This window comes from Castor canadensis, chromosome 14 (genome assembly GCF_047511655.1).
Source record: "Castor canadensis chromosome 14, mCasCan1.hap1v2, whole genome shotgun sequence".
NCBI lineage: Eukaryota > Metazoa > Chordata > Mammalia > Rodentia > Castoridae > Castor > Castor canadensis.
Window position 1 is genome coordinate 88,860,038 of NC_133399.1, and position 27,014 is coordinate 88,887,051.

At 37.4% G+C, this 27,014-nt stretch overlaps 1 protein-coding gene, 1 long non-coding RNA gene and 1 other non-coding gene across 4 annotated transcripts in view; 1 reads left to right on the forward strand and 2 right to left on the reverse strand.

The window, feature by feature from the left end:
• Positions 1-14,891, forward strand: part of LOC141416913 (uncharacterized) — a 75,039-nt gene extending 60,148 nt beyond the window's left edge. Inside the window, exons 4-7 of the long non-coding RNA XR_012441536.1 lie at positions 2,086-2,140; positions 2,989-3,058; positions 4,874-4,920; positions 13,417-14,891. This is a non-coding gene — a long non-coding RNA (uncharacterized lncRNA). The remainder of the gene's footprint in view (positions 1-2,085; positions 2,141-2,988; positions 3,059-4,873; positions 4,921-13,416) is intronic.
• The window catches only part of Galntl6 (polypeptide N-acetylgalactosaminyltransferase like 6), a 1,137,834-nt gene that overhangs the window by 14,103 nt on the left and 1,096,717 nt on the right, over positions 1-27,014 (reverse strand). For both annotated transcript variants that reach the window (XM_074054979.1, XM_074054980.1), the window contains 2 exons: positions 16,724-16,840; positions 7,008-7,157 (listed from right to left, as the gene is read on the reverse strand). In XM_074054979.1, coding sequence (XP_073911080.1) covers positions 7,008-7,157; positions 16,724-16,840 — 267 coding nt within the window. The remainder of the gene's footprint in view (positions 1-7,007; positions 7,158-16,723; positions 16,841-27,014) is intronic.
• Positions 9,662-9,734, reverse strand: Trnaa-agc (transfer RNA alanine (anticodon AGC)). Its single transcript has one exon. It is a non-coding gene; the product is annotated as a tRNA-Ala (tRNA).

Genomic DNA, 27,014 nt, shown 5'->3' on the forward strand with positions numbered 1-27,014 from the left:
GAGGGCGGGTACTCAGTGTTTTGCTCTTGGTAAACAGGCATTTACTGCTTAAAGCCAAGCCTCCAAATGAGTGGGGAAAGCAAACAAACAAAAAAAGCTAGTTCAATTGCTAATTAATTGGGTCAAAGAGTCAAATCCAGGTTGGGGTATATCTTGTGAGACAGACATATTTTTTAGTTTGTTATTTTATTTGTTTGGATGCTGGTGGTCGATCCCAGGGCCTTATGCATGCTAAGTGCTTACTCTACCATTGAGCTACACTCCCCAGCCCTGTGAGATAGAATTTAACAGAAATAAATGGATAGCTACGTAAATACAAAAGATGAATTTTGCAGGTCTAAAATGAGAGATGTGTCTGTAGGAAACAAGAAAAAACGATTATGGCTGTTTTTGTTTTTTTAATACTGAAAACTCATTAACAAGTCAAGTGTGTGAAGTTAAAGCAGAAAATCAATCAACTCAGGCTAAATTAACAGCAATATTGCTCATGACAAAAGATGCTTAGAAGCTCATAACAAAGAATGCTGGAAACTCATTCCACTTTCGTTGGGTAAAGCACACCTGGAGTATTGTGCTCTGTCTGGGCAATATCCCACGTTCTAGGACTGTCTGGAGTACATTAGGAGTGAGTGTCCAGGAGACTTAGGCAGATCCAAACCAAGTCATACGAAAGTGGTAGCTGGAAATTGGGCCATTTAGTCAGAAGTAAAGATTAAAGACCAGATGAGCATTTCTAAATATTTGGGATTTGTCTTGAGCAAAATGGACTAAATTTAATCTGTGGAGTATCAAAGACCCATGAAGAGCTTCCTAATGATTGGGACTGTCCAGAACTAAATAGGCTGACTTTGAATAGTGTAACTACCCAACTATGATCACAAGTCCAGGATTTTGTGAACACTTTATAAATCAGAAAATCAGATCCGAAGTTGAATTACATGTCTTTTTAGTTAAACTCATCGCATACACTTCTCTCATTTGGTGTCTTAAATCAATAACCTAACCAGAATGATTTAAAATAACAACTTCGTGGCCTTCCTTCTGGAATCTTTGTGGACCAGCACAGTTTTATGAGCTGAGAAGACAAGGCCTTGGCATATATCATAAATTACAAATAAATAGTCAAATGTAGGACTTGCCAAGAATTCTACCCACTCCTTTTGTAAATTAATGGATCTATTGTATTGTGATTAATTCAATGTGGCAGGTACCTTCTTATCTACACTTCATGTTTGCTGCTAATTTAAAGTTTTTTCTTAAGGAAGTTAAACTATAAGAACATTCTAGAGAGCAGGTAGGAAGGGTAATTTTAAACCTTTCAACTTTGGTCCTTGGCTAGGTTATTTATGTGGTTTGAAGACTAAGATGTACATCACTTTCATCCAGGGCAGCTTGAGGTTCATGATAGAGGAGTTCATGTCTTGCAGTCCAACCCATTGGATCTTTAAGTTAATGAACGCTTACTTAGGAATTTTGTATATTAGATACTAGGAAGGTCACATAGAAATGTGAAAAAAGGTTCTCGACCTTGGGTAGTTAAGGGGAAACAAGTAACGAGTCATGCTTGATCAATGTTTCAAGTACAAAGGGAACAAAATGTTTAGGAGTATACACAGAAGGCCAATTGGAGCAGGGGGGTGGAATAGTTAAAGAAGGTGGGTGAAACTTGAGCTAGAAAAGTTGTTCTCCATCTAGGTGCCTATTTGAAACCTCTTGGGAGGGTTTAAAAAATATCAATGCCCAGGCCTCACCTTCTAGAGTGCTTCATTCAGTCTTTCTTTATGCCAATGGCACACTGCCTTAATGAGTATAATTTTATTATGCTTTATTACCTGATGCTTTGATAATGTTAATACTTGGGTTTTTTCCCTTCTTCTTCAAGATTTTCTGGGCTACCTTTGGTATTTTCATTCCATATCAGTTTTAGAATATGTTTATTAATTTCCACAACAAACCTGCTGGAATTTGACTAGCTTGCATTAAAAGTATAGACCAGTTTGAAAATGGACATCTCTACAATATTAAATCTTATAATCTTTGAACGTGGTGAATCCTGATCTATTTTTTAAAATTCTTCTTATGTAGGCTTCTCCTCCTTCTTCTGTGCTGGGGACTGAAATAAGGGTCTTACACATGCTAGGTAAGTACTCTATCCCTGAGCTAGAACCCCAGCCTTGTTTTTGCAGCTTTATGGAAAAAGATCTTGTGCATGTTTTGTGACATCTATTCCTAATTATCTCACACTTTTCATGACCACCACATGGAATTACTGTTTGGTTTCAATTTCCATTTTTTTTGTTGCTGGTATATAGATAATTGATTTTTATCTTGGGACTATGCTAAATGTACTTAGCAGTTTTTAATGGTTTAGTTGCATAGTCTTTTGGATTTTTTAAATACTCAAACACATAATCTGTGATTAGGTCATTTATCTTCTTCCTTTCTAATTTTTATGCCTTTAAGTTTCTTTATTTTGAATGGTTACACTGGTCAGAATATTTTGTACAAGACTGAATTGAGGTGATTACAGTCAACATCTTATTTTATTCTCAATCTCTGGAGGAAAGTTTTAGCATTTCACTGATAAGAGTCTGGTGACTGTGGGTTTAAAAATATACCTCTTGTTACATCAAATTACTTTATTTCTATTAGTTTGCATTCTGCATGACTAAGACTATTTAGTAAGATGTTAAAAACTTGAATATTTGACAATAGACTCATGTACATAAGGCCTTTTGACTTACAACAAAAGGGCCACTTCAGTGCAGTGGGGAAGATATGATCTTTTAAATACATGATGATTGATCAATTGCACATGTATATACACATATATATGCATTTGTATGTGAAATGATCCTTTACATTATGCACATTAAAATATTCTAGTGGATTACATATCAAAATGTAGAAGATTAAACAATAAAGCATTAAATGATGACTTAGAAGACTATCTTCATGACCTTGATATAGCTACATTTTCCTAAACAGGACCTGAAAAACCCTGATGCAAAGAAGATCTTTTCATTAAGACACTCCATTGGAGAGGAAAAAAAGCAAGGTAAGATACTGACTGGAAAAAGATATTTCAGTACATATATCAACAAAGCAATTGTATCTAGATTTATTTTTTAAAAATCCTTAAGAATCTGTAAGAGAAACCATGTTAAGAGATGGTCAAGCTAGGCATGGTAACACCACACCTGCTAAGTGGGAGGTACAGGTAGGAGGGCAGGTCATGAGAGGCCCTATCTGAAAAGTAGCCTATAGCAAAAAGGGCTCTAGGTGTGGCTCAAGTGGTAGAGTGCCTGCCTAGTAAGCATGAGGCTCTGAGTTCAAATTGTAGTATCACAAAAAAAAAATGGTCAAAAGACTTGAATAAGACTTTCATGGAGGATATATCCAAAATGGCTAACAAATCTATGTCACTTTTCAATCATAGAATTAAAAAAAAAAGAAAAGGAAACTGCCAGTGCCAAGTGTTGGTGAGGATGTGTAGCAACTGATTCTCACGTGGTATCTACATGTTGCCATGGTTCTTCAGGGCTTACCATTTACGTGATGCTGGCCCAACTTCCAGCCAGTAGCCACTTCATTTCTCTGCCTAAGGACTTTCTCTGGCCTCAAGAACAGTTCAGTCTATCAAAGCAGCAGGCCAGAGGTGTCAGAGAATAAACTCCTAACCAAAGATTGGCTGGAGTGGTATCTGGATATCACAACTCCCTGGCTCCCTGATTTGTGGTTTACACCATTTCTAGAGATCTTCAGTAAAATTGAGCTCCAGTTTTTTTCTTATTTCCTACAGACACGTCTCTCATTTTAGACCTGTAAAATTCATCTTTTGTATTTATGTAGCTATCCATTTGTGTTATAAGACATAGGAATGAAAAGACCAGATTTATGGAAACTCCCTCTGACTTCAGGAGAGAAGATATTTGAAGGAGGGTGAATGAGATTGAAACGGCTGTAACTAGGGCAAGGGTTAGAAATGGCAAAGAGGAGAATGAGTTTTAGAGGTATTGGCTGGGAGGAGGGGGTGACAAGTCTTAGTGAACAAGAAGATGTGTGATTGAAAGAGGAAAGACAGTTTCTTGACTCAGATGTTGAATACTGGTTGAAATATTTTTTACTGAGGTTGCCTTAATAATTTGTTGTTCTTGTAACAGAGGTCCCCCTGGTGGTAAAAGACAACCAATACTGGGAGTCCTTATTCTGAGTACCTGCTATTATGGGATAGAGTTTGCAATTGAACATAGTTACAACATCATAGAATAGGGATGCCCTTCTCCTTTTGTGTTGGCAAAGAGTTACATCTAAAATAACTGAAAGTTGGTTGTTGCTAATGGATCAGAAAGTAGGACCTAACAATAGCCTTTACTCACTCAAACAAGGCAGTTTCTGGCTACCCTCTTTCTCCAAGAAACCTCCATGAGGCTAGAGAAGGTTGGCTGATATCTGTGGCACTAAATCCAGCAACCATTGGGGAAATCTCTTAGGGAATACTGATCTTATTTCTTAAGAGCATGGCAGAGGAGAAAGTAGAGACCTTAAAAGCTAGGTTTACCTGAGTTTGAATACTAGCTTTGCTACAAATATGATAGTATCTTATACATAATAGTACCTAGGTGGTTATGAGGTTTCAGGTGATATGTGTAAAGCACTAGCACCTCAACTGTTGGAGGTAATACTAAGAATTTAGGAGATTGCCTTTAAGGTTGATCATGAATAGGCTAAGAAATATGTTAATAACAAATATGCTAACAAAAGGGAGTGCACTAGAGCAAACTCAAAAGATTACACCAGAGCTAAATGGTGCGTTTAAATAGAGAAGGAAGTACCTTGGAGGGATTTCTGTCTCTGTGCTTTCTCTCTTTAGGTCTTAAGCATAGCCCTTGGAAGAAGAAGGAGGAATTTCTAAAACAGGTATGTTGAATAAGCCTGAATCATCGCCCAAGATGACATATTTCAGAAACTTTCCATTTTAAGCCTTTGGAATCTTCATGATTAAGTATAAATAACTTGCTTGCTATATAAATACATACAGAGTATAACCTTTTGCTGAGTAATGCACTGTGAGAGCCACAGTACAGTTGCATCTAGTGTTTTTCTTTCATGAATCCTTTTGGATTCTGGAAAGCTTGAAAGTGTTAAAGCACATAAGAATTACCTTTCAAAATCACCACATCCTGGTCTTTTTTTTCCTTCCCAGGAACTCTGTCTGCACATGTATTAGTTGGCTTTATCCATCTGTAAGCTTTTGTAAGCTTGCTGATGAAAACAATTGTATTTTCTTGGCTTAATTGCCGATTATTGAGTGGTCTGTCTTTCATGCTATAAATGTACAATAATGAGAAATGTTCTACTCATTAGAGACCACCAGCAAGCGAAGCAATGGCAAACCAGTTGTTTTATTGATGTGTACAGAAAGTAGCATCTTAAAGTCCAGAAAAATGACCATTGAGAAAATCTACTTTGCTCCACGACACATAGATTATGCCATATTGAATAGTAAATGAATTTGACAAGATTAATGAATTATACATTTCATAAAGAAAGCAGTGAGGTTTTTCTATTGCACTGATTTTCCTGCTTCATATTATATCTGATACCATCTTCTTATTAGTTCTTTTGATTTTAAATTGTTTTGTAGGATTTCTGATGTTTTGTGCTTTTCTGAACGTGTAGCCTAAATCTGCCAGACATTGATTGGGAAGTGGTGGTGGTATACAGAACAAACTGTACAAACAAGTCTGACATTGAGTTTTAGGTGCCTCCTTCTGAGAGGCAGAAACCTGAACTCTCATGAAGTGAAAGTCCAAGCTTCATAGCCCAAGTTCTTGCTCACCCACCCCCATATTGGTTTTCCACAGCTTTTTCCTTTTAGCTTTTTGTAATTTCAAGGGACACTGACCTGGCATTGGCCACAGGATAGTGAAACTCATTATTCAAGTGGTAGTATATTTTCTTGATAGCTAAATTATGTCAGAGTGAAAATGTAAGCAGAAGGCATCTTTTACATGACTGGGAAAGCCTCTTGCTTTGAGGTGCATGATGGAGCTTATGGAGTGCTTGGTAATTAACAGCCAAGTCTTGCCTCAAAAAGCAAAGAAGCTGAAAAATAGCTTTTACAGTATTCTAAAAAGTTATCCAAAGAAGCTTAATGAAAATGGTCTTAAAACAACAATTTAATTGCTCTCTACTTTCTTAGCTCATAAAATGTAATTTTATATTTGTTTTTAAATTATTTTCTACTATTAATTGTTAACTTTGTAATTTTTAAACTTTTAAGTTCCATATAGAAATTCTCATTTGAAATAATTGAACAAGTTTTTGGCCAAATTACATATTGGTCAGTTTCTGTGTAAGTGTTAAATGTTGCAACAATTATATTGATATGAATATATATGTACATACACACACATATGTATTATTATTGTCTTTACCCAGACAGCTTCAAAGCAAGAGCTTAAGATATATAATAAATGAATAGATGTGTTAATCTGTGTGAGTATATTGTGAATTAGGGTTCTTAAAAATAACATGATGAAACCCACCAGACACTGTTTGAAGAAGAGGGGAGGAGGGACAGGGGGCTAAGAGGAGGTACACTTGTTCAAAGTACACTGTATTCATCTGTGGAATTAACACAATGAACACTCTTGTACTATTAATATATGCTAATAAAAATAATAAAAAATATGCATGTTTTATTTGTTTTGGGGCACTTAGTCTCTCCTTTTGCATGTTGGCTTTCTGAGATTAGATCCATCCTGTATAGTGCTAGTGATTGGGATTGATGTGCACATAACAAGCAAAGCCAAAAGCATGCTCCTTCCTACACACCATATCTCTCCCTTTGCTGGTGGTCTCCAAATGTGTGAACCAAAGTGTATGTATTTATGTCTGGGTAGTGCTTTGAATCAAAACAGCATGCTTTGAGAGAACACTGAGTTAGAAAATCTAAACTCATGGCAGTTTGAGAATGACAACAATGAACTGACTCTTCTTACCTTCCGGTATCCCCAGAACTGGTTCCCCTTCATGCCATGACAGTCATAGAGAGTGACAGGGCTACTGTGTGAGATTGCATCAAAGCAGAATTTTCGGGTATGCAGTGGTTCACCAGGTCGAATATCTTCTCTCCATCCAAAGGTGAAGAACTAGTAAAGCAACAGTAGTAGAAAAGCTCCAGTGAGCTCAATATGGAAAGAAGATCCCACAGCGGGGGAGGGAATATGTCTTTTAGCAATATTAGAACCTCCTGCCTTGTGATTTACAAGAAGGAACTATGTCTTGGCATAATAGAGGCAATGAAAAAAGCACGTTTCATAAAGTGCTGTAATAGCAACAGCTACAGTTAATGTCGGACTGCTGAAAATGAAAATGAGTTTTCAGTTAGGTATCAGGAAAACCAACAGAGGGTGACATATTGGGAATGGGGAGAGAGAGAGAGGGAGAAGGAGAGAGAGAGAGAGAGAGACAGTAAGAGAGAGAGATGGAGAAGAGGGAGAGGAAAGGAGAGGGAGTAGACAGCAGAGACAAGAAGGCAGGAGATATGAGAGAGGGGAGAGGGAGAAGAAAGGGGAAAAGGAAGAGTCTTTAATAACACTCTTTATATTCTTCATATAGCTAAAAAATTACTGGATCAAATGCCACAGAGTTAGCTTAAATGAGCAGATGAACTGCCAAATGACAAGGTGTAGAGTTGATTTGGATTAATGGTAGCAACTTGAAAGTCTAGTTTAAAGAAAAGTTAACCATGATGAAGCAAAGAATAGGCAAATTAAATCTGTAGGGTTGTTAAGAGAAATCCTACATGGCAATGTAGAATGTAATAGACTGTAACTCACAGTAAGAGGTACAGTCTACACACACATAGATCTCTGATTTCCAACTGAAATGGAAGTTTGTAGAATGTTATTTACCTTAATTGCATTTAATACTCTGTTATTCTATCCAACTTTTTCCTATCCTAGTCTATCCTATTCATTCCATTCTTTTTTATTAAAATGCTATTGATGGTGCACTAAATTAAATTGACTTTTACAATGAATTAAATTAACAAAAGCACTCCTGTAGGGGAAGAACATTTTCTTGAGTTATTTGAGCAAAACTACATTTCAAGGATACAATAGGAGAAACCCTTAATTAAAGGGGAAAGTGGACTAAATGAGCCCCATGATTTCTTCCAATTGTAAAATTTCAGTCAGGTTATATAATTCATACAATAGGACTTAAGGCAGGCTTGGTCTGTGAAGCCGAGCCTCGAACTGCAAATAAAGGAAAATCCTGATGATATAAAAGCAAGCACGATGCTGAGCTGTATGTAGATAATAAAACTAGCACTGACCAAGCTCTCAGTATATTTTGGTTTTCAGTTACTACTCAGCAAAGAAAGTAGAGACACTGGGATAACTCCAGGGATAGTTAACAAAAGCAGTTAAGTGGTAGGGAGTCTGAAGAAAAATGAAAAGGAAATGGATTAAGTGGTCTGAAGAAAATCTGAAAGAAATGAGCTAAATCCAACATGTGCAACAATATTGAGTATGATGGCAAGTGAATACATTCTGTTTTCCTGGAAGACAGGACAAAAGAGAATGCTTCAAGTAGAAAGACAGGGGCTTGAGGTCAGGCATTTGAAATAGATTCATGAAGAGGAATTGTGTAGTCTCTTTTCCTAAAGGTTTTTTTTTTTTGAGTATGATTGTGGACGGAGATTGTTTTAGACTCATTTAAATCCTGCACAGGAGAATGGCTTCTCAAGAAGTTTCTATTTGGCTGACTTTTCTAATAAGAATGTGCCATTCCCATGGCTTTTGAAATACTGTGCTCTTCCCATTCTATACCTCTATGTTGTGCACATTTAAAAAAAAAACCTATCTCTTCAACATAGGTGGTGGCCAGGATTCTCTCTCCTCTGTTGGACTTACATTTCCATAGTTCAACTTCTCACCAGTAAGCTGATAATTCTCCATCTGTGTTCTGTCCAATTTGTAGGATTTCCCAACTGTGCATCCCATGGATAGCTCCAAGTCAACAGATTCTAAACTTAGTTGATTTTCTTTCCTTCTAGCCTGTTCCTGCTCCTTTATTTTGTTTTGTTTGGTGGTAATACCTTTCAACTTGTCAATTTGGGAGTCTTTAACTCCTTGTCTCTGTTACTTCTTTGTCTCTCTCTAGTCAATTACCAAGTTTTGCTACTTTTGTCTCATGAACATTTCTGGAAACAGTCTTTTTTTCTCCATCCCCACAACTATTTTTTTCAGGATCTCTTGTCGAGACTATTGCAAGACCCCTTAACTGATTTGCTTCCTATCTTCTGTTTTTGGTTCCTACACAATGATTTTTCTCAGCCTTCAGAGAAGACCATTTGAAATGCCTGTTTAACCATGTTTTCTCTCAACCTAAAATCTCACATTTTCATATAACCCTTAAGGAATAAAGTTCAAACTCTTATTACAGGAGGAGCTTTCTACAATCTGGTGTCTGCTGTTCTCCCCAGCTACATCTTTTTTCTTTTAGTTGTTTCAGCACTAAGATGTTTGTAATTCCTCTCACAAAGCAGGCTGTATTTCCCCTTCTGTGACTTTGTTCATGAGACTGTCTTGGAAGATCAACATTCAGCCTAGTAACTGCTCATTAATCTTTTTTTTTTTTTTTTTTTTGGCAGCACTGGAGTTTGAACTCAGGGCCTCATGCTTGCTAGGCAGGCACTCTACCACTTGAGCCATGCTGCCAGCCCTCATCAGTGCTTTAAGATAAAGTGAAGGTGTCCACTTATCAGAGAGGCCTTCCTCTTTGGACTGCTTCCTCCTTTTCATGCCTTCCTTCATTTCATCATGATCATATCTCTCACTGGACAACAAAATCCTTGATGGAAGGGGTCAGATCTGTTTTTTTTTTTTTTTTGGTTTTTTTTGTTTTTATTTAAAAAATTTTTTTTTATTATTCATATGTGCATACAACGCTTGGGTCATTTCTCCCCCCTGCCCCCACCCCCTCCCTTACCACCCACTCCACCCCCTCCCTCTCCCCCCCACCCCCTCAATACCAAGCAGAAACTATTTTGCCCTTATCTCTAATTTTGTTGTAGAGAGAGTATAAGCAATAATAGGAAGGAACAAGGGTTTTTGCTAGTTGAGATAAGGATAGCTATACAGGGCATTGATTTCCTGTGCGTGTGTGTTACCTTCTAGGTTAATTCTTTTTGATCTCACTTTTTCTCTAGTTCCTGGTCCCCTTCTCCTATTGGCCTCAGTTGCTTTTAAGGTATCTGCTTTAGTTTCTCTGAGTTGAGGGCAACAAATGCTAGCTAGTTTTTTAGGTGTCTTACCTATCCTCATCCCTCCCTTGTGTGCCTTCGCTTTTATCATGTGCTCAAAGTCCAATCCCATTGTTGTGTTTGCCCTTGATCTAATGTCCACATATGAGGGAGAACATACGATTTTTGGTCTTTTGGGCCAGGCTAACCTCACTCAGAATGATGTTCTCCAATTCCATCCATTTACCCGTGAATAATAACATTTCGTTCTTCTTCATGGCTGCATAAAATTCCATTGTGTATAAATACCACATTTTCTTGATCCATTCGTCAGTGCTGGGGCATCTTGGCTGTTTCCATAACTTGGCTATTGTGAATAGTGCTGCAATAAACATGGGTGTGCAGGTGCCTCTGGAGTAACCTGTGTCACAGTCTTTTGGGTATATTCCCAGGAGTTCATACCAAGTTTTTCACTCTTTTTATAAGAGGATGAAAAATGAATTTTCCATCTCTGCCAAAACTAAAAACTTGTTCCTCTCACTGGCTGAGTCTATAGCCCAGGCACTAAATGTCACTTTATGCTATGTTTGTTGGGGGGACCAACATGGGAAACCATTGGGCTTTAGAAAAAGATGACAAATGGCCTTACATGTAATATAAACCCCTAAGTTAAGATGATGCTCTTTGACCCTAAGTGGGCCGAGCATCAAAGGGGGGAATAATGTAGCAGGAAGGAGATCAGAAGAAAACAGTCTAGGCCTGAGTCCTGAGAAAGTAGCAGAGAGGTAGGGATGGCGTAGCAGAGAGATAAAACCTGAGAAATCTGAACATGAGGACGGTCATGCAGCACCATGGAGGGGAAAGTCATAGCACTAGGGTAAAGTAGCCAATAAGACTAAATATAACCATATATGGATTAGATCTTGCCTTTTGCTTCTGTGACCTGCGTTTCTAGCACTCATAAAAATTCATAAGGCACAATAGGTGCTCAATAAAATTTCTGTTGAATAAATCCAACTATACTCATTATCTTAAGAGAAAACATGCTGAAATTGTCATAGGTACTTAGAGACTGCTTCTGACTCTTTACTTGACCCTTAAATTAACTAAAAGTAGAATAAAATCCTGACACCTCAGCTTCCATTATTCATTTGTCTCCTTTGCTTTGAGTCTCCTAAGGTCACTAGGAGTGACAGGACTGATCATTTACATCTTTATCACAAGAGACCAAAATTATCCCCAAGGAAAGGAACAGCAGAGGACTGCAGGACTCTACTTCCCAAATGAGGACCTATGATGATGAGGCTGCATCCTGGAGCAGGAATAATCTTATGAAAACTTCTGGTTGCTCTCCTCAAATGATGAAGATGATAACAACTGAACTGATAAAATGATCAACCAGGTCACATTTTGCCTGGGACTGCTTAATTATGTATACCTCTCACTCCCCTCCTGTGTTCCTGTAAAAGTACTCCTAATGTTAGGATGCTCAGGGTCCTATCATGCACCTGTACCCATATCTGGATGTGTACTATCCTATCCTATGTGTCCATGCCTTGTCTAGGAGGCATGTCTCTTTTTAGCTTTACTAGGTGAATAAATCTGTTCTTTCCTTTCTTTATGTCTCTGCCTGGAATTCTTATTTCATGCTTAGAGGCAAGAATCTAAAGGGTCAAGTTGAAGAACCCCTTTCTCCTTTTTTGGGGGGAATTTTTCAAGACCCTTACCCACAACCAGTGACAAAATAACTGCCGAGATTAAAGGATTAATCTTTTTTTTTTTTTTAAACAGGGTCTCCCTATGTAGCCAGGCTGGCTTTGAACTCTCTATGTAACCCATGTAGGCCTTGAACTGTAGATCCTCCTGCTTCAGCTTCCTGAGTTCTGATACTACAGGCGTGTACCATGACGCCTGGCTTGGAACAAGCAGTCTTGATTGGTTTATCCATTTCCTTCTCTGTCTCTCTTTTTAGTTTTCATTTTCTCAGAAGGTTGAAGGTGAATGGGACTTTAATCACTACCCAGCATAGACTTTCATTACACAGTAGGGGAAAATAAGGCCTGCGGGTTAAATGGTTTGCCTCTCACACACCTCAAGTATCCAGGTTTCTGTTATAGGTAGTCTTCTCATACCTTTTATTAAATAGATCAGTGAAGTTCAAAAAAATTATTGTGTTATAACAAATCTGAATCTCAGTTGTTTTCATCTTTTGTCACAATTATATTGCAGGACATCCTAAGGTGACTTTTGTTTCTTGTTTCTAGGTTTGTTATTATAGTGTAATGATCATTCTTACATTTGTGGACTGACTGTTAGAATGTAATTTTCATACTGTTTTATGCATTGCTATTATTATTATCACCTGGTGATTACATTCCTGCATCCCAAGTGAAACATCTCCAGTTTATACCAATTGCTTTATTCTTCTGCACCTACCATTAACTAAAATTTTTCTCTCTTATGTCTTCTAAATGCTTTTATTGCTATTTCTTTTATCGTAATAGCCATGTCTAACCAATTAGGCATTGAGTCTTTCATTCATTAGGCACACTTTCCTGTGTGCAATCTTGTCAAGGCAGAAACAAGCAGACATTATGAAACGATTTTCATTGTTTGATTTGGGTAATGTTACTATGACATTCATACTTTGCCTGCTGTTCCTATTGACAAAAGCATCTAGATTTCCTTCTGCTTCCCTGTACAAAAACCACTGATTTTTTTCAAACTCAAATCACACTTTTAAAATAAATAGATGTTAATTTCTCCACTTTCTTCTTTTGAGTGATGCTTAAGTTTTTTTGATTTAGAATTATGACTCATTTCTTTGCTTTAATATTCATGTGGTATGGGTAACCTTCCTGGGTCTGTATTGTATTATGTGAATAATACATTCGATTTGGTACTGGAAATACACTTGTCTTAATCTGGCTACCTGATGAAACAATTGAAAAATATTTTTTTCTCTCTGTGGGTGGTTATATTTTATTTCATTTTTTTGTGCTTTGCAGAAATCTGAGACACAATATTCTTGTTGCAGTTTATACCTATCAGTGTGCTGTCTTGTTAGTGAGATTTTTTTTTTCCCAAAGGAAAGGAATTTGTCCTTTCCGCTGCATGCATTGATTTGCTTCATCTCTGTTTGCATATCTTTCCCCCAGGCCTTGGAAAAGGAGCATTTGTCTGCTTCCTCAGCAGGATGAAGAGGCTTGCTGCAAGGCTGCCTTCCCCAGCATGAGATCAGAGCCTGCTGCTGATCCTGCAGAGAGGGAACTGCCCAAGCTGGCCAAGGAGAGTGCTGCCTCCATTCTACCTCTCATTGCTCTTGGACTTAGAATGGGAGTTGGGGAGGATCCTTTACAGACCTTACAGTCTTATTCGGATCTGTTTTTATTTTTATTTCTTGATCCCTAAAGGAAACTGAAGGCCAGCACACAATGCTGCAGTGATATCAACAATTAAATAGATCACCCTGGAAGAAGGAATCATACATCTGCTTCCTTCACAGAAGCCAGATGAGTCATAACTAGTGTTCTGCCACAAAAAGCATTTCCTTATAAAGGTGCTTCACTGGACTCTTCTTTGCTTCCCATGTAACAATTTTGTTTATTCACTTCTATCAATTTTTTTTTCTGGACAAAAGAGAGATCGTTTCAACTGTAATAACCACAACCTTTAAATGAATGTTTTTGAATTAAAAAAATACTCATAATTTCCATGGCTTTATATTGCTTTCATCTAAGAATTTCAATCTCGGTGTAAAGTAATGAATTGTAATTCTTGAAAGTCATTAAGTAATGTATTAAATAATGCTTATTCAGTACTAGAAAATGAATCAGCTTATATTGTTTTAACCTCAGTCAATATATGGTGATATATATTTTAAATAAGATTCATTTTTCACCTCTTGTCAACTTGTAATCTCCTGGTAGCTTCATTTCTACGTTCTCAAGAGCCTGGAAATCTTCGCTAAGTGTTACATTAACTGGCATTTTTTTTTTCTGTGCACATAGATTTTCTGCTTGTCTAGTGCTGCCCTCTGGTGACCATTTCTTAAATTGCATGCCATAGATTTTTGCAGTTTAGCCTAAGGGGAAAAACATGTAGCAGTAATTTTTAAAGTGTGTGCATATAGTTTGTTTTGTTTATATCCATTTCAGCTGCCAAATAAAATTTTCAGGCAAAAGCAAATTTCACCCTTGAATGTTACTGGATAGAAATATCAAACTTGATGAGTATCTTTCAAACCAACCAGCTGGTTGGGCTGAATAAAGGTGGTTGGTAGAGATGAATTTAGCCCAAAAGACATATAACTTGCTCCTTTTTCTTTTTTAAAAAAATGTCCTCTCCAGCATTAGATGCCAGTCTCACTGATGGCCTCTCGAGCATTCTCTCTTGCTCCCAGACTGAAGTCAGAATTATTTGTTGGAGGTAACAGCCAACACTGTTCCTCTGATCCTTGGCAAAATCCCTCTGGTGCTTATAGAAAGAGAGCAAGGAAGGTGGAAGCAAGTAAGTTTTCTCTGATATTTGATTCTTATCAGTTAATCCTGGAGCCACAGAGCCTTCTTTAAGACTTATCTGATAAGAGTCTACATCCTGCAGGATACACTGGAGTGAATGATAACTAATAACGTGATGACTTTGCTGGGAATGGACAAATGAAGCCTAAGTCACAGCTGCCCCAACCTGAGAGAGATTTCTAATTTGCTATTAACATAAAGTGACTTTGTGTTGTGTGTGAGTGGGAAGAAGGGAAAATACAGTGACTCTGTGCCTATTTCATGCACAAGATGCAGTTATATCATAGGTATAAGTTCTTCCTATATAATACTGTTTGGGAAGTGGGTATTATTGTCTTTATTTAAAGATGGAGGAACTATGGCTTAGAAAGACTGAACAAATTCAGAAGGCCACATGGTTTAAACTCAAATCCAGACTAGCCTGACTAAATGGCCCATGGTCCTTCTGGAACACCATGAAGCTGTGTGGGGTAAGAGTACAAGGACCTGATGAATAGTTACAGGAGAGGCCAGTCAGTTAATTAATTGCTGACTCCTTCTGTTGCTGTTTGTCTAGCAACATGCTGCTTTGATTGTAATGCAGGGTGGAGGTGGGGCAAGAAGGGGCAGGGGCTGGGGAGAAGGAGGGGTCAGCATAATGAATCTCAGTATTCCTGAGCAACTCCTTAATGTCTCAGGCATGATAATTACCTAACAGATAATTTTTGTCAAAATTCTTTTGCCTGGATGACTAAAGCCCAGTTAGGCCTATTCCTAGTCTAATATATAAGATAGACACTTGAGGATTTGCTATAGGAGCACAGGAATGCCTACTGAGATCTGCTTGCTAATTTTTTTGGTTTTTATGACAGAGACATATGGGCAATTCTGGAAAAATGGAAGCACTGGTAGGGTATACATTCTTGACCTTGAGATACATCCTTTTGCAGAGGGAGAGAGGGCAATTAGGATGGGGAAGGGAGTTAATTGTATTTATAAGTGTCTTTCTTTAAGTATAACAATAGCCATTGACCCTTGTTAAATAGGTGGGATTAGTACATAAATGTCTGTTAGGTTATTTCCTATTAAATATTTCATAAACTAAAATTAAAACACTAAAAAGGGACAGACACAATTATACTTACTATTTCTTTCACAGGTGACATACTATAAGGAGAGACCCTTTTAAGGACTTTCAAGTTTCAGATCACTCTTCCCTTATACTGAGTTGCATCAAATGCTTTTCAATCAAAAGCAATACATAGTCTTAAAGTACCTCATGAAGTTCATCTTGGGGGTGACTATCTCAGTGATCATTTGTAAGATTAAAAACTACTACAAAAAGAGGTTCATGAACGTACTCTTTTAAATACATTCCAGAAAGCAAAGATAAGACTTGGTGAAGCCTCAAATACAATAACCATCTTTTATTAAAACCTCTCTCTTTCTCTATGTATGTATAGTTAAGTACTGGGGTTTGAACTCTGGGCTTCACTCTTGTTAGGCAGGCACTCTACCACTTGAGTCACTCCACCAGCTCTTTTTTATGTTGGGTATTTTTGAGGTAGGGTCTCTTTAACTATTTGCCTGGACTGGCTTCCAACCAAGGTCTTTCTGACTTATGCCTCCCTAGTAGCTAGGATTACAGACCCGAACTACCCCGGTACCCAGCTAAAACCACAATATTTTGTTGAAATATTTCACTAGCATTTTAAAGGCTTTTTGCGTTTTGAAAACTGTCATTCTGGGAAAAGCAATAAGATTACAGTGAACCATTGTACTAGTCTTTTCATAATAAAGCATATTTGTATCTATTATCTCAATTCATTATCACATCTGTTCTGTGAAGAAACAGAAACACATCTACAGAGCTGATTGGCAATCGAACTACAACCTCATTCCAGGTCCCGCATGCACCATCCAGGTACTTGGGCCCACTCTTTCGCCCCATGCCTTGGCCCCATACCTGTTCATGAGACCATGTCCTTTCAGAGCCATCCTTGACACAGATGTCCAGTCTCAGCTCAGTTCCTGTGGCTCCATGCTTGCTGTCCACACACAGATTTGCTGCTACATTTCTGATCTGTGAAAAGAAGAAAGAACATTGAGTATGGAGCTATTTTTATTGTTGTATTGCTAGTTCCTGACAATCCTGGTACAGATTAGAGAATATTGTCTTTTAAAGAAATATTATTTTATTAGCATATAATAGTTGTACAAGGGATACATTGTGATATTTACACATGTGCTTACAATATATTTTTAAACTATTGTCTTTTTAATACATGACAAGAATAATGTCTTGAATTGTGTATAATTTATGGAGAAAAGCAAGAAATTAAATATAGTTAAATAACACTGCCTACTTTATATATGAAAAACATGACCCAGCCAAATGGTAAAACTGCAGCTGGCTGTAGCAAAGGAATGCATTGACACTGCAACACAGGGAGTAGCATAAAGCTCATGTTCTCTGAAGAGATGGGAGATTTTCTCAGGTAGTGCTTAACTTGAAATTTGTTACATTCTTGCTTCAGGCATCTGCTACCATTATCATTCTCCTGGGAAATGAGGCAGAATCCAAGGCAGGTGATGGATGCAAAGTGTATGATGGAGAGAGAGAGTCACTCAGCATGGTTTGATTCTGGGCAGGATATGGTGACCTTATGTTCCAGGCTGGCTGTGATGGTCTCAGTCTATACATATTGTCATTGTGTAGCATCAACAGAAAGCTTGAGCTTGGAAAAGTTGCAAAGTGAAAAAATCCAATTATCATATTAGCATTGGGGTGGGTAGGAAAAGAATGGACAATAAAAGGCATCAGGGGTAAATGAGTGTGAATATGGTTGAGGTACTTTTTATACCTGTATATGGAACACTAAAACCTGTTGAAGTTATTTTAAGAAGGGGGTTGGGGGAAAAGGGAGAATAATGGAGGGGATGAACCAAATCGGGGTACAATATATGTATATATGGAAATGTCACAATGACACCCCCTGTGTAACTATCACATAGTAATAAAAGTGCTAAAAAAAGAACAGGAACAGCAACAGAAGCAGAGTTTAGACAGAGTAACAAATTTGTCATATCTTCCTGCCTGGAGATTTCATCAGTCCTCTTGTTGCTGTCATAACTGCCACCTATAGTAGAGTTGGATATTGTTTATGGTTTGTTAGTTAGGTGTGCATGCCAATTAAGCTCCATTATCCTAGTCATTTTTATGCCTTCATATAGTACTGGGTTATGATTACTCTTTAGGCATATTTAAGAATGGCAATAAAAATAGAATGGGCCCAACCAATAGTTTTCACCAAGGTTCTTTTCCTGAAATGAATAGGTAAGTAGAGTCTCTCCACAACAGAAGAATGCCCTAACTAGGTCCATTACTCTCAGAGTAGGGCCACGAAGTAGAGAGGTTTGTTGTGAAATATGCTGGTATCATGAAAGAAATAAAGAATTCTGACTTGGAAAAAATGTGGAAGGACCTATTTCATCTTTCATTTACTCTAGGAGTACAGGTTGATACCATGCCATTCAGAAGGGGATTCATGTGGTAATACTGGTTTCCTTATTCAGGGAATTTGGCAGCAGGTTTGGTTCATCTTCCACTACTGGACCACTAGTTATAGGGTCTCTATTTCTGATGTCAGAAGAATACGAAATAATGCAGACTACAAGGTGACAGATTTGGCCTATAGATCTGAGAATCCAAGGACAGCTATGGGCATTTTGGCAAAAACAAACTAACCAGCCAACCAACAAAAGTATAGGTGGATATATATAAGCACTTTTGTGTTCATTTTCCTAGAACCCATCAACTCTGGGCTTGGCCCTGAATTAGGGAAAATGCTTGCCTCCCACTCCTTGCAAACTAATTGTTCTCCTTTTCTTAGTAGCACGGGAGATCCAAAAACACAGGATGAACATGCCTGGTCCTTGGAATGTACCCAATTCACTCTCACTTTTTTGTTTTCTCTAAAACAAGTATGAGAGAGAAACTTCCCTTTGAGATCCAAACTTAAAAAGATGCAGTTGGTAGGGATATAGTTAGTGGTGGAACACTTGCCTAGCATGTGTAATGCCCTGGGTTTGACACCTAACACTGGAGAAAAAAAATAAGCTTTTAAATCAGTTTCTATTTCTAGTGAAATAGAAATGCCCAGGAGGTCAAAATGAGACTTTGCTATTGCTGTCTTTTTTTTATTTTTATTTTTTGGGGCAATGTCTTGCTTTGTTGTCCAGGCCTAGAACTTTCTGGGTAACCCAGGCTGGCCTTAAACTCTTGATCTTCCTGTTCCAGCCTTCTGAGTGCTGGAATTACAGGTGTGTACCACCATACCAGCACAATCTCTGTCTTGAGCCTGGAGCACTCTGTAAAGCTCCTTTTCATCTTTTTATCTGAGTCCAGTGTATTGGTTTTCTAAAGCTGTCTGCAGCCTGATAACCAATTGACAGAACTCTGGACAAGTCTTTCTTTTCATCAGTGGGCCATTTAACTCACAGACACATTCTTCTTAGAGAACCAAAAATCAATTTATATGGTGAAGTCCTCTTCAGGGCACTATTATTCTTTTGGCTTGAGTCTAGGAGCTCTAAACCACATTCCAGGGAATTAAAAACAACAACATAAAAGCAGCTGTTTATAGGTTACTGGCCACTTGGACACAGAGGATGGTTTTGTCCTATGTGAGTTGGCAATGGAGGGATTCTGTTCTTGGAAAAGGAGGAAGAAAAGAACACACACAAGCCAGGGACACGGAATGGCATCTCTGCCAACTCTGCCCATGGATACACACCAGGCCTATTGAAGAGCCTCATTTAGTTTTCAAATGTTATGAGCTCGAAAGGGCTTTGGCAGGGATGGAGGACACCGTTTTCTAAACTCTTGAATTTTCTAAATTCCCACTCAGATGGCATCTGTGTAGACAATGGGATAAACTGCTTTGGAAACCAAATTTCAAGTTTCAAAGGCATAATTGTCTACATCTGTGTAAATTCCAGCAAAAAGTTGTGCCAGAGAAGAAATGTTGGGAGTTCAATACAGGATGAGGTAGGCAGCTGCATGCATTATTAACATCCGGCCATTCTCTTTTGCTTCTCTCCCCCTTATCTTTTTATTACCATCTCGCCAGCATATTCTCAGTCTCACCATTTGTTCACAAGCACAATTCCATCAAAATAAATAGGCGAATAAAACTCCAATAGAACTGTTCCTCTGACTTGCTTATTCACTTGACTAAAGTTTTCAAAAATGTAGCCAAGAATATTATACATGATTCATATTTTTTTTCAATATGGGTTCTGTACTGTGGCTGAAGATGAAGCAGTTCACATACGTCCCAAATCTAGAACACGGATTTTATAAATTATAAATTTATGACAGGAGAGATTATTTTCAGGCTTTCTTTCTTTGATGTCCAGCTTCAGAGCTTGACATCATTAAAATTGTGTCAAGGACTCCTGAGGGAGGCTGAGCAGGATTAGAAAGTGAGGTAGTGCTTGACTAAGAGTGGGCAGGAGGGGTAAAATGAGGGAAAAAGGAATCTTTACGAATGATAGGATTATATAGATAAACTCCTTTGGGGCAAGAATTAGGAAGAGGTGGGGCAGAGAGAGTAAAGGCTTTTTTTTAGGTATGCAAGAGGAGTCAGGTTCAAGTTTAACATAGTTTAATTTTCCCAATCCAGAAGGCTTTTATAAAAGAGGTGTGAGAGAAGGAGTGTGGGACAAATGTTAAGGTGGTTAGCAGATATGGACTAGGTAGTTCATTTTTGTGGGGGAAAGGGAGGCAGTAGGTAATTCAGTTGACTCAACAAATGAGAGCCATAGTTTGCTAATTCCTCCTGTTAGTCTTGGGGTCTTTTAAGTGAAGTACATTACTCATTCCACAAAGATTTATTAAGAATCTGCTATATCCAGGCTCTGTTCTCAGTGCTAGGTACATAGTGAAGAGTAAACAAGAATCACTTTCCTCCATTGTGTGGTTTATTGTATAGTCAGGAAATTAGAAAGCACATGGATGGAAGAAAACATTGAATCTCCTAATATTTCTGGCTATCAATTTTAAGTATGGCATAAGGAATCAACACACTCCCCTGCATTAACTGGAGATAATCTTAGAAGGCAAATTTATATACAGTGTTAGAAAGACAGGAGACACTAGTGTAGGACGGAGAGAGAATGGAGTATAGGTTCAATTTCTGCTCAGGGGGTACAAATTAGTTTTTCTATAATCTTAGCCATGGACACTCCTTTTGAAAGCCCAGTTTATTAATTTATAAAAAGTCCACATTTGAGGAGTGCTTTTGAAGAAAAAGCATCTTAAGAAGTATGAATAGAAATTCAAAGACTAAAAAAAATGACTTCTGCTCTCTCTACGGGTTTATAATGTTACAGGAGTGACATCACTATGAAGGAATCTTCTTAGGAGACAAAATGTTAATCAAGGATTGAAGAGGAAATGATCATTTCTTTTTTTTAAATTTCTTTTATTCATATGTGCATACAATGTTTGGGTCATTTCTCTCCACTTCTCCCCGTAAATGATCATTTCTGATCAAGATATCTTAGAGCACTTAGTAGAAGTGATGATATCAGAAAGCACTGGAGGATGAGTAGAATTAAATCCAGACAGAGAAGTGTCAGAAGGACACTGTAGCCTTAGGGGTGAGAAATTAGCATAAATATGGGGGTTGAACCCAGGATCTTGTGCATACTGAGTATGCTAAGTTCATTAAATTACATTCTCAGCTTTTTTTTCTTTTTATGGTAAAAAAAATGTACATTTAGAATTAGTCAACTAGACTCAGTTCATATGATGTCAATTATGTTGACAACATCCAAAGCATCATAATCAGGAACAAATCAAACCTATGGATGCATAGCTTCTTCCCTACCTCTCATCAGGTTCTGACCAAGATGTTGATCTTGGCTACATTAGTGTCACAGCCTGTTTCATCAGGTGTTTTTTGCCCTTGATCTCCACAGCTAACATGAGTGTGTTGTTGTCTTCTGCCTGCTTCGTTGTGGACAATGGTCGGGGGAACTTGGTGGTGATGCGGTAGTCAAGCTTGTTTCCTGTGGGGGCACTCTTCCCAGGGTATTTAGGCTGCTTCCCAAGCCACAGCATCTGAACTGCTGGATAGTGAGTGATGTATGAATCTTTTTCATGCCTTCTTGACCTTCAAAGTTTCTGCTTTGACTTCAGCCTGGGAGGGACAGGAGCCTCCTTCTTTGCTTTTTGGAGCCATCTTGGTGGAAACTGAGAAGTATTTTGGTCCTACAGTACTTCAAATATTAAGAGATTACAATTGAACAAGCCTTGGTCTATCACTCCAGACCTATTCTTCAGAATGCATTGCTAGTTAATCTTCTTAATACACTCATAGTCCCTGAAGATTTCTGGTAACTCCAGTGTCACACTTGCCAATGTCCCTTGGTCAATTCCTGACTCTATAAGTTCTGGTAGGAGCTAGTTACTAAATGTCTTACTCTTTTGCTCTCCTTTTCAGTTTCACAGGTCTTGTCTATCTTCTTGTGAACTTTAAAAAACAATTACAGTAAAATATACAATGCAAAGTTTACTATTTTAACCATAATTAAATGACATCAAATCATTCAAAATGTTGTGCAACTACCACCACTATTTTCAAGAGTTTTTCATTATTCAAAACAGCAACTATTAGCCATTAAGCAATAACTACCATCCTCTAACAATGTATATTCTATTGGCTCTATGAATTTACCTATTTGTCACACTTCATATAACTGGAATCATGTCATGTGCATCCTTTTGTGCCTGGCATATTTCATGTAACATAGTGTTTTCATTGTATGACATTAATTAGAAATTCATTCCCTCTTAAGGATGAATGATATTTTATCCCGCCCCCACTCCACATTCCATATTTGCTTATCCATCCATATATTGATGGATATTGGGCTGTTTCCACCTTTTGGGTACTATGAATAAGGCTGCTTTGAATATTGGCATACAAATGTATATTCCTATCCTTATTTTGAATTCTTCTGGGAACATTCCTAGGAGTAGAATTGCTACTCTTAGAGCAAATGGTAATTCTACATCCAACTTCTTTTGAGGAACTGCCAAACTGTTTTCCACAGTGGCAAGTGGTGAAACTGATTCCACTTTCTGTATATCTTTATCAACACTTGTAGTTTTCTGCTTTTTTAATAACAGTCATCCCAGTGGGTGGAAAGTGGCTTCTCGTTGTGGTTTTGATTTGCATTTCTCTAATGACTAGTGATGGTGAACACCCTTTCATGACCATTTGTATACCTTCTTTGGAGAAATGTCTATTCAGGTTATTTGTTCATATGAATTAAATTGCTGCTGGGTTGTTTATTTTATTTTATTTTTTGAGACAGAGTTTCACTGTGTAACCATGGCTGGCATGGAACTTGCATGTAGCCCAGGCTGGCCCCAAACTCTCCATCCTTCTACATCTTCTTCTACCTTCCCATTGCTGAGATTACAGGTATGTGCCCCCATGGCTGGCTGAGTTTTTGTTGTTGAGTTTTAAGAGTTCCTTATATATTTTAGATATCAACCTATTTTCATATATTTGATTTGTAGATATTTTCTCCCACTCAGAAGGTTGCCTTTTTACTCTGTTGATAGTGTCCTTGGTAGACAAGAGTTTTAGTTTCGATAAAGTCCAATATGTTTATTTTTAATTTTGTTGCCATTTTTTGGTGTTATATCTAAGAAATCATTGCCAAATCTATGATAAAACATATATCCTCCTAAGTTTTATTCTGAGACTTCTATAGTTTTTCCTCTTATGTTTAGGACTTTGATCAATTTAGAGTTAAATTTTGTATGTGATGTAAGGTTAAGTTACAACCTCATTCTTTTGCATGTGGATTTGTTAGTTTTCTAGGGATGCTATAACAAAGTATGACTAATTCAGTGAATTGAACAGAATAAATTTTTAACCTTAGTTCTGGAAGCTAGAAATCCAAGATCAAGGTATTGGTAGGATTGGTTCTATCTGAAGGTTGTGAGGGAAAATGGATCTGATGCCTTTCTCCATGCTTCTAATGGTTTGTGGCAATCTTGGGCATTCCTTGGCTTATAGACCATCACCCTGATTTTTGCTTTCATGCTCATGTGTGTTTTTCTTGTGATGTGTTTGTATCTAAATTTCCCCTTTTAAAAAGGACTGGTAATAATAATAATAATAATAATAATAATAATAATAATATTAAATTGAGGACCATCTTATTCAGTAAGACCTCACTTGAATTAATTATAGCTTTAGCAACACTATCAATTGCTCATATATGTGAGGACTTATTTCTTGGCCATCTATTCTATTGGTCTATATGTTTGTTCTAATGCCTGTAGCACACTTTTTTTTAAAAAAATTACTAAGTTTTGAAATTAGAAAGTGTACCTTCTCCAGTTTTGTTTTTTTTTAAACATTATTTTCATTACGGGTCTTGAGATTTCATATGAAGTTTTGTAGTTTTTTTTAACAAATGCCATTGGAATTTTGATAGGGAGTGCATGAAACCTATAGCTCACTTTGGGTAGTATTGTCACTTAGCATATAAAGTCTTTCAATCCATAAAAAATGGGATGTCTCTCCACTTACTTATGTCTTTTATTTCTTTCAGCAATATATTATAGTTTTCAGTCTTTTGCTTCATTGGGTAAATTGATTCCTACTTTTTTTTTTGTTTTTAGGAAGACGTATCATGTAGTGATTAGAAGTTAGACTGTCCAGGTTTAGAGCTTGGTTCCACCATTTCCTAAGTAAGTTGCCTTAGGACACTTCATAAATTTGATGTCAGTATTAAATTGAGATTATACACAAAAGTACTTATATTAGTATCTGGCTTACATGCAGCGCTCAATAAATGTTAGCCTTTCATAGTAGTAGCCACAGTATTGGGATAAAGTAAACAATAAGCTTGGAGAGGTAGATTGGTGTCATTTTGTGAAGGGTCTTGAATATCAGATAAGGGATATAGATCTTTTTCTGTTGGCAAAGTGATTATCAGACATTTATGGTTAAGAGGAAAAAACTTGTTTTCTGGTGATTGTTGGAAAGAGATAGATTGTTACGTGAATGTAAGCAAGGGGACTAGTTCTAAATTGGTAATGAGAACCTGAGTACGGAAGTGGTAGCAATTGATATATATTTAGAGAATATATATACTCAAAGGAAGAGATGGATTCCAGAGACAGTTTCCAGATAATAACTACAGGTCTTACACATGGATAATGAAGAAAATATTCTGAGTTTGAGGTGTTTTTCCAACATCTATGTTTAGGCATCCAGAGGTCTGGAATTTGGAAGAGAGATCAGAGTAAGAAATGCATATTTAGAATTTGTCTACTGTGCCAGTTATTAATATATTGCCTCTCAAAGTCAAATTCTTCTTTGCTTTACTTTCTGCTTCTCAAGATGGACCCTTGTATATATTTCTCTTTTGACAGTGGATATAATTTTGGGCATTGCTAATAGGAGGTGTTGGAGGAATGCTGGAGGGGCAGAGCTTTCTTTCCTTTGTGTATATGCTGATTTTACATAGAACAGTCAGCAAATTGGCATGTGGGGTGCAAAAGAGTAGTCCTAACTGGAGTGGCTCCCAGGGATTGCAAGAGCTACTATGTTTTATATTCAACAAGTTTTTCACCATTGCTGGATTGCATGTCTATGGCAGCCACAGTGTATCAAATAAGGTCTGGAGCTCAACTTTGATGGGGGAAGGGCTGGAGAATTCTAAGTTTCTAAATTTTGTCCTTGCTCACATTCTCTCAAGCCTAAAGGTGGTTATTGCCTTTGGAAGTTGCTGCTTTAATACTTGCTAGAGTCTTCTTTTACCCCTTTACTAGTTAATATTTTTTTAAAATATTACATTGTCCTGTTCAAATTACTAGTGTGATTTCTGTTTCCTGACTAGATTCCACATCAGAGTAATAGTTGAAATTGTAAAAGTATATATGACTCAAAGAATATAAAAGCAAGATGAGAAGACTGAAGATGAAACTGTGGGAAATGCCTTCTTTTAGAAGTAGGCAAGGAAAAAGAAAAAGAGGGAATTCAGAAAGAAGGTAGGAAGAAAAGTTTTAAGAAGCTAGTGGAAGGGTCAACAGTATCAAATTCCATACAGTAGAGGAGGAGAGCTCGGAAGAAATTGTTGGATGTGGCAATTAGAAAGTCCCAAGTGGCCTTTCAGAGGACAATTTCTGTGGTGTGGTGAAGACAGAAGATGGATTACCAAGTGGACTGAGGAAAAATGGGAGGTGAAAATTCAAGTCAACAAAAGGAAGTTTCTCTTTTAAGAAGCTTGATAGTGATTGGAAAGATACATATGGGGAAAAGCAGAACTAAAATTAAAACAACATTTTTGGAGTGAGGAGACTTGAGGATAGAATTACATATATGCCCTGACATAATTCACTTAAGATTAGTTAAAAAAATTAAAAAGTGCTTTTAAAAATGGTATATAAATATAAAGTAAAAAAATGGTTTGATTATTTTTACAAGACTTTTCACTATTTAAGGCTTTGCCTCACAGCCATCACACCATTTTTACCCAAACAGCTCCATTCCATCTCTAATTGCTCCATGCTAGTGGCATCGATGGCTGGCAGAGATCAACTAGTGCTTTTCTTTGAAATTATGCCACAGAGATTTTCTTCCTATCTTGTGCACATGTTCCTTTTCTGAGTTTACCATAAACGTAATTGCTTTGGCATCTCTCTCTTCCTCTGGGACTTACTAGAACTACTCATTTCCAAAGGCTGGCTTACATTATGCAAGAGAAAGATGAGCCCATGGCATAAATATTACCAGAGGGCCTTCAGATGTATATGTGTTCTCTTCCAAGTAGTCTTTTTCTGAAGCTGTATCCTGCCACTTAAAGTTAAGTATTGTGAGTATTATTTGAAAAACATGTTTAGCATTAAAGTAGGAACTTTCAAGTAAGGGTCATTTGCCAAAAACAGTTTGATTTTCACAACAGATACAAAGGAAAATTTATATAAATAAATAACTTTTTGGGTGTTAAGATAAACAGGTGCTCTCTGACAAAATTAAAAGAAATCAGGACAATTTTTCAACCTACTTTGTACTGTACTGGGTGCTTTCACAGTCATCATTTTACATCCTAATCTACAATACCACCATGCTGTGTATTCCTTCATAGTTGCAACTGAGCCTCTGAGAAGGCAAGTGGTTTGTACAAGATTATATAGCAAGCAAATGGTAAGCAGGATTTTT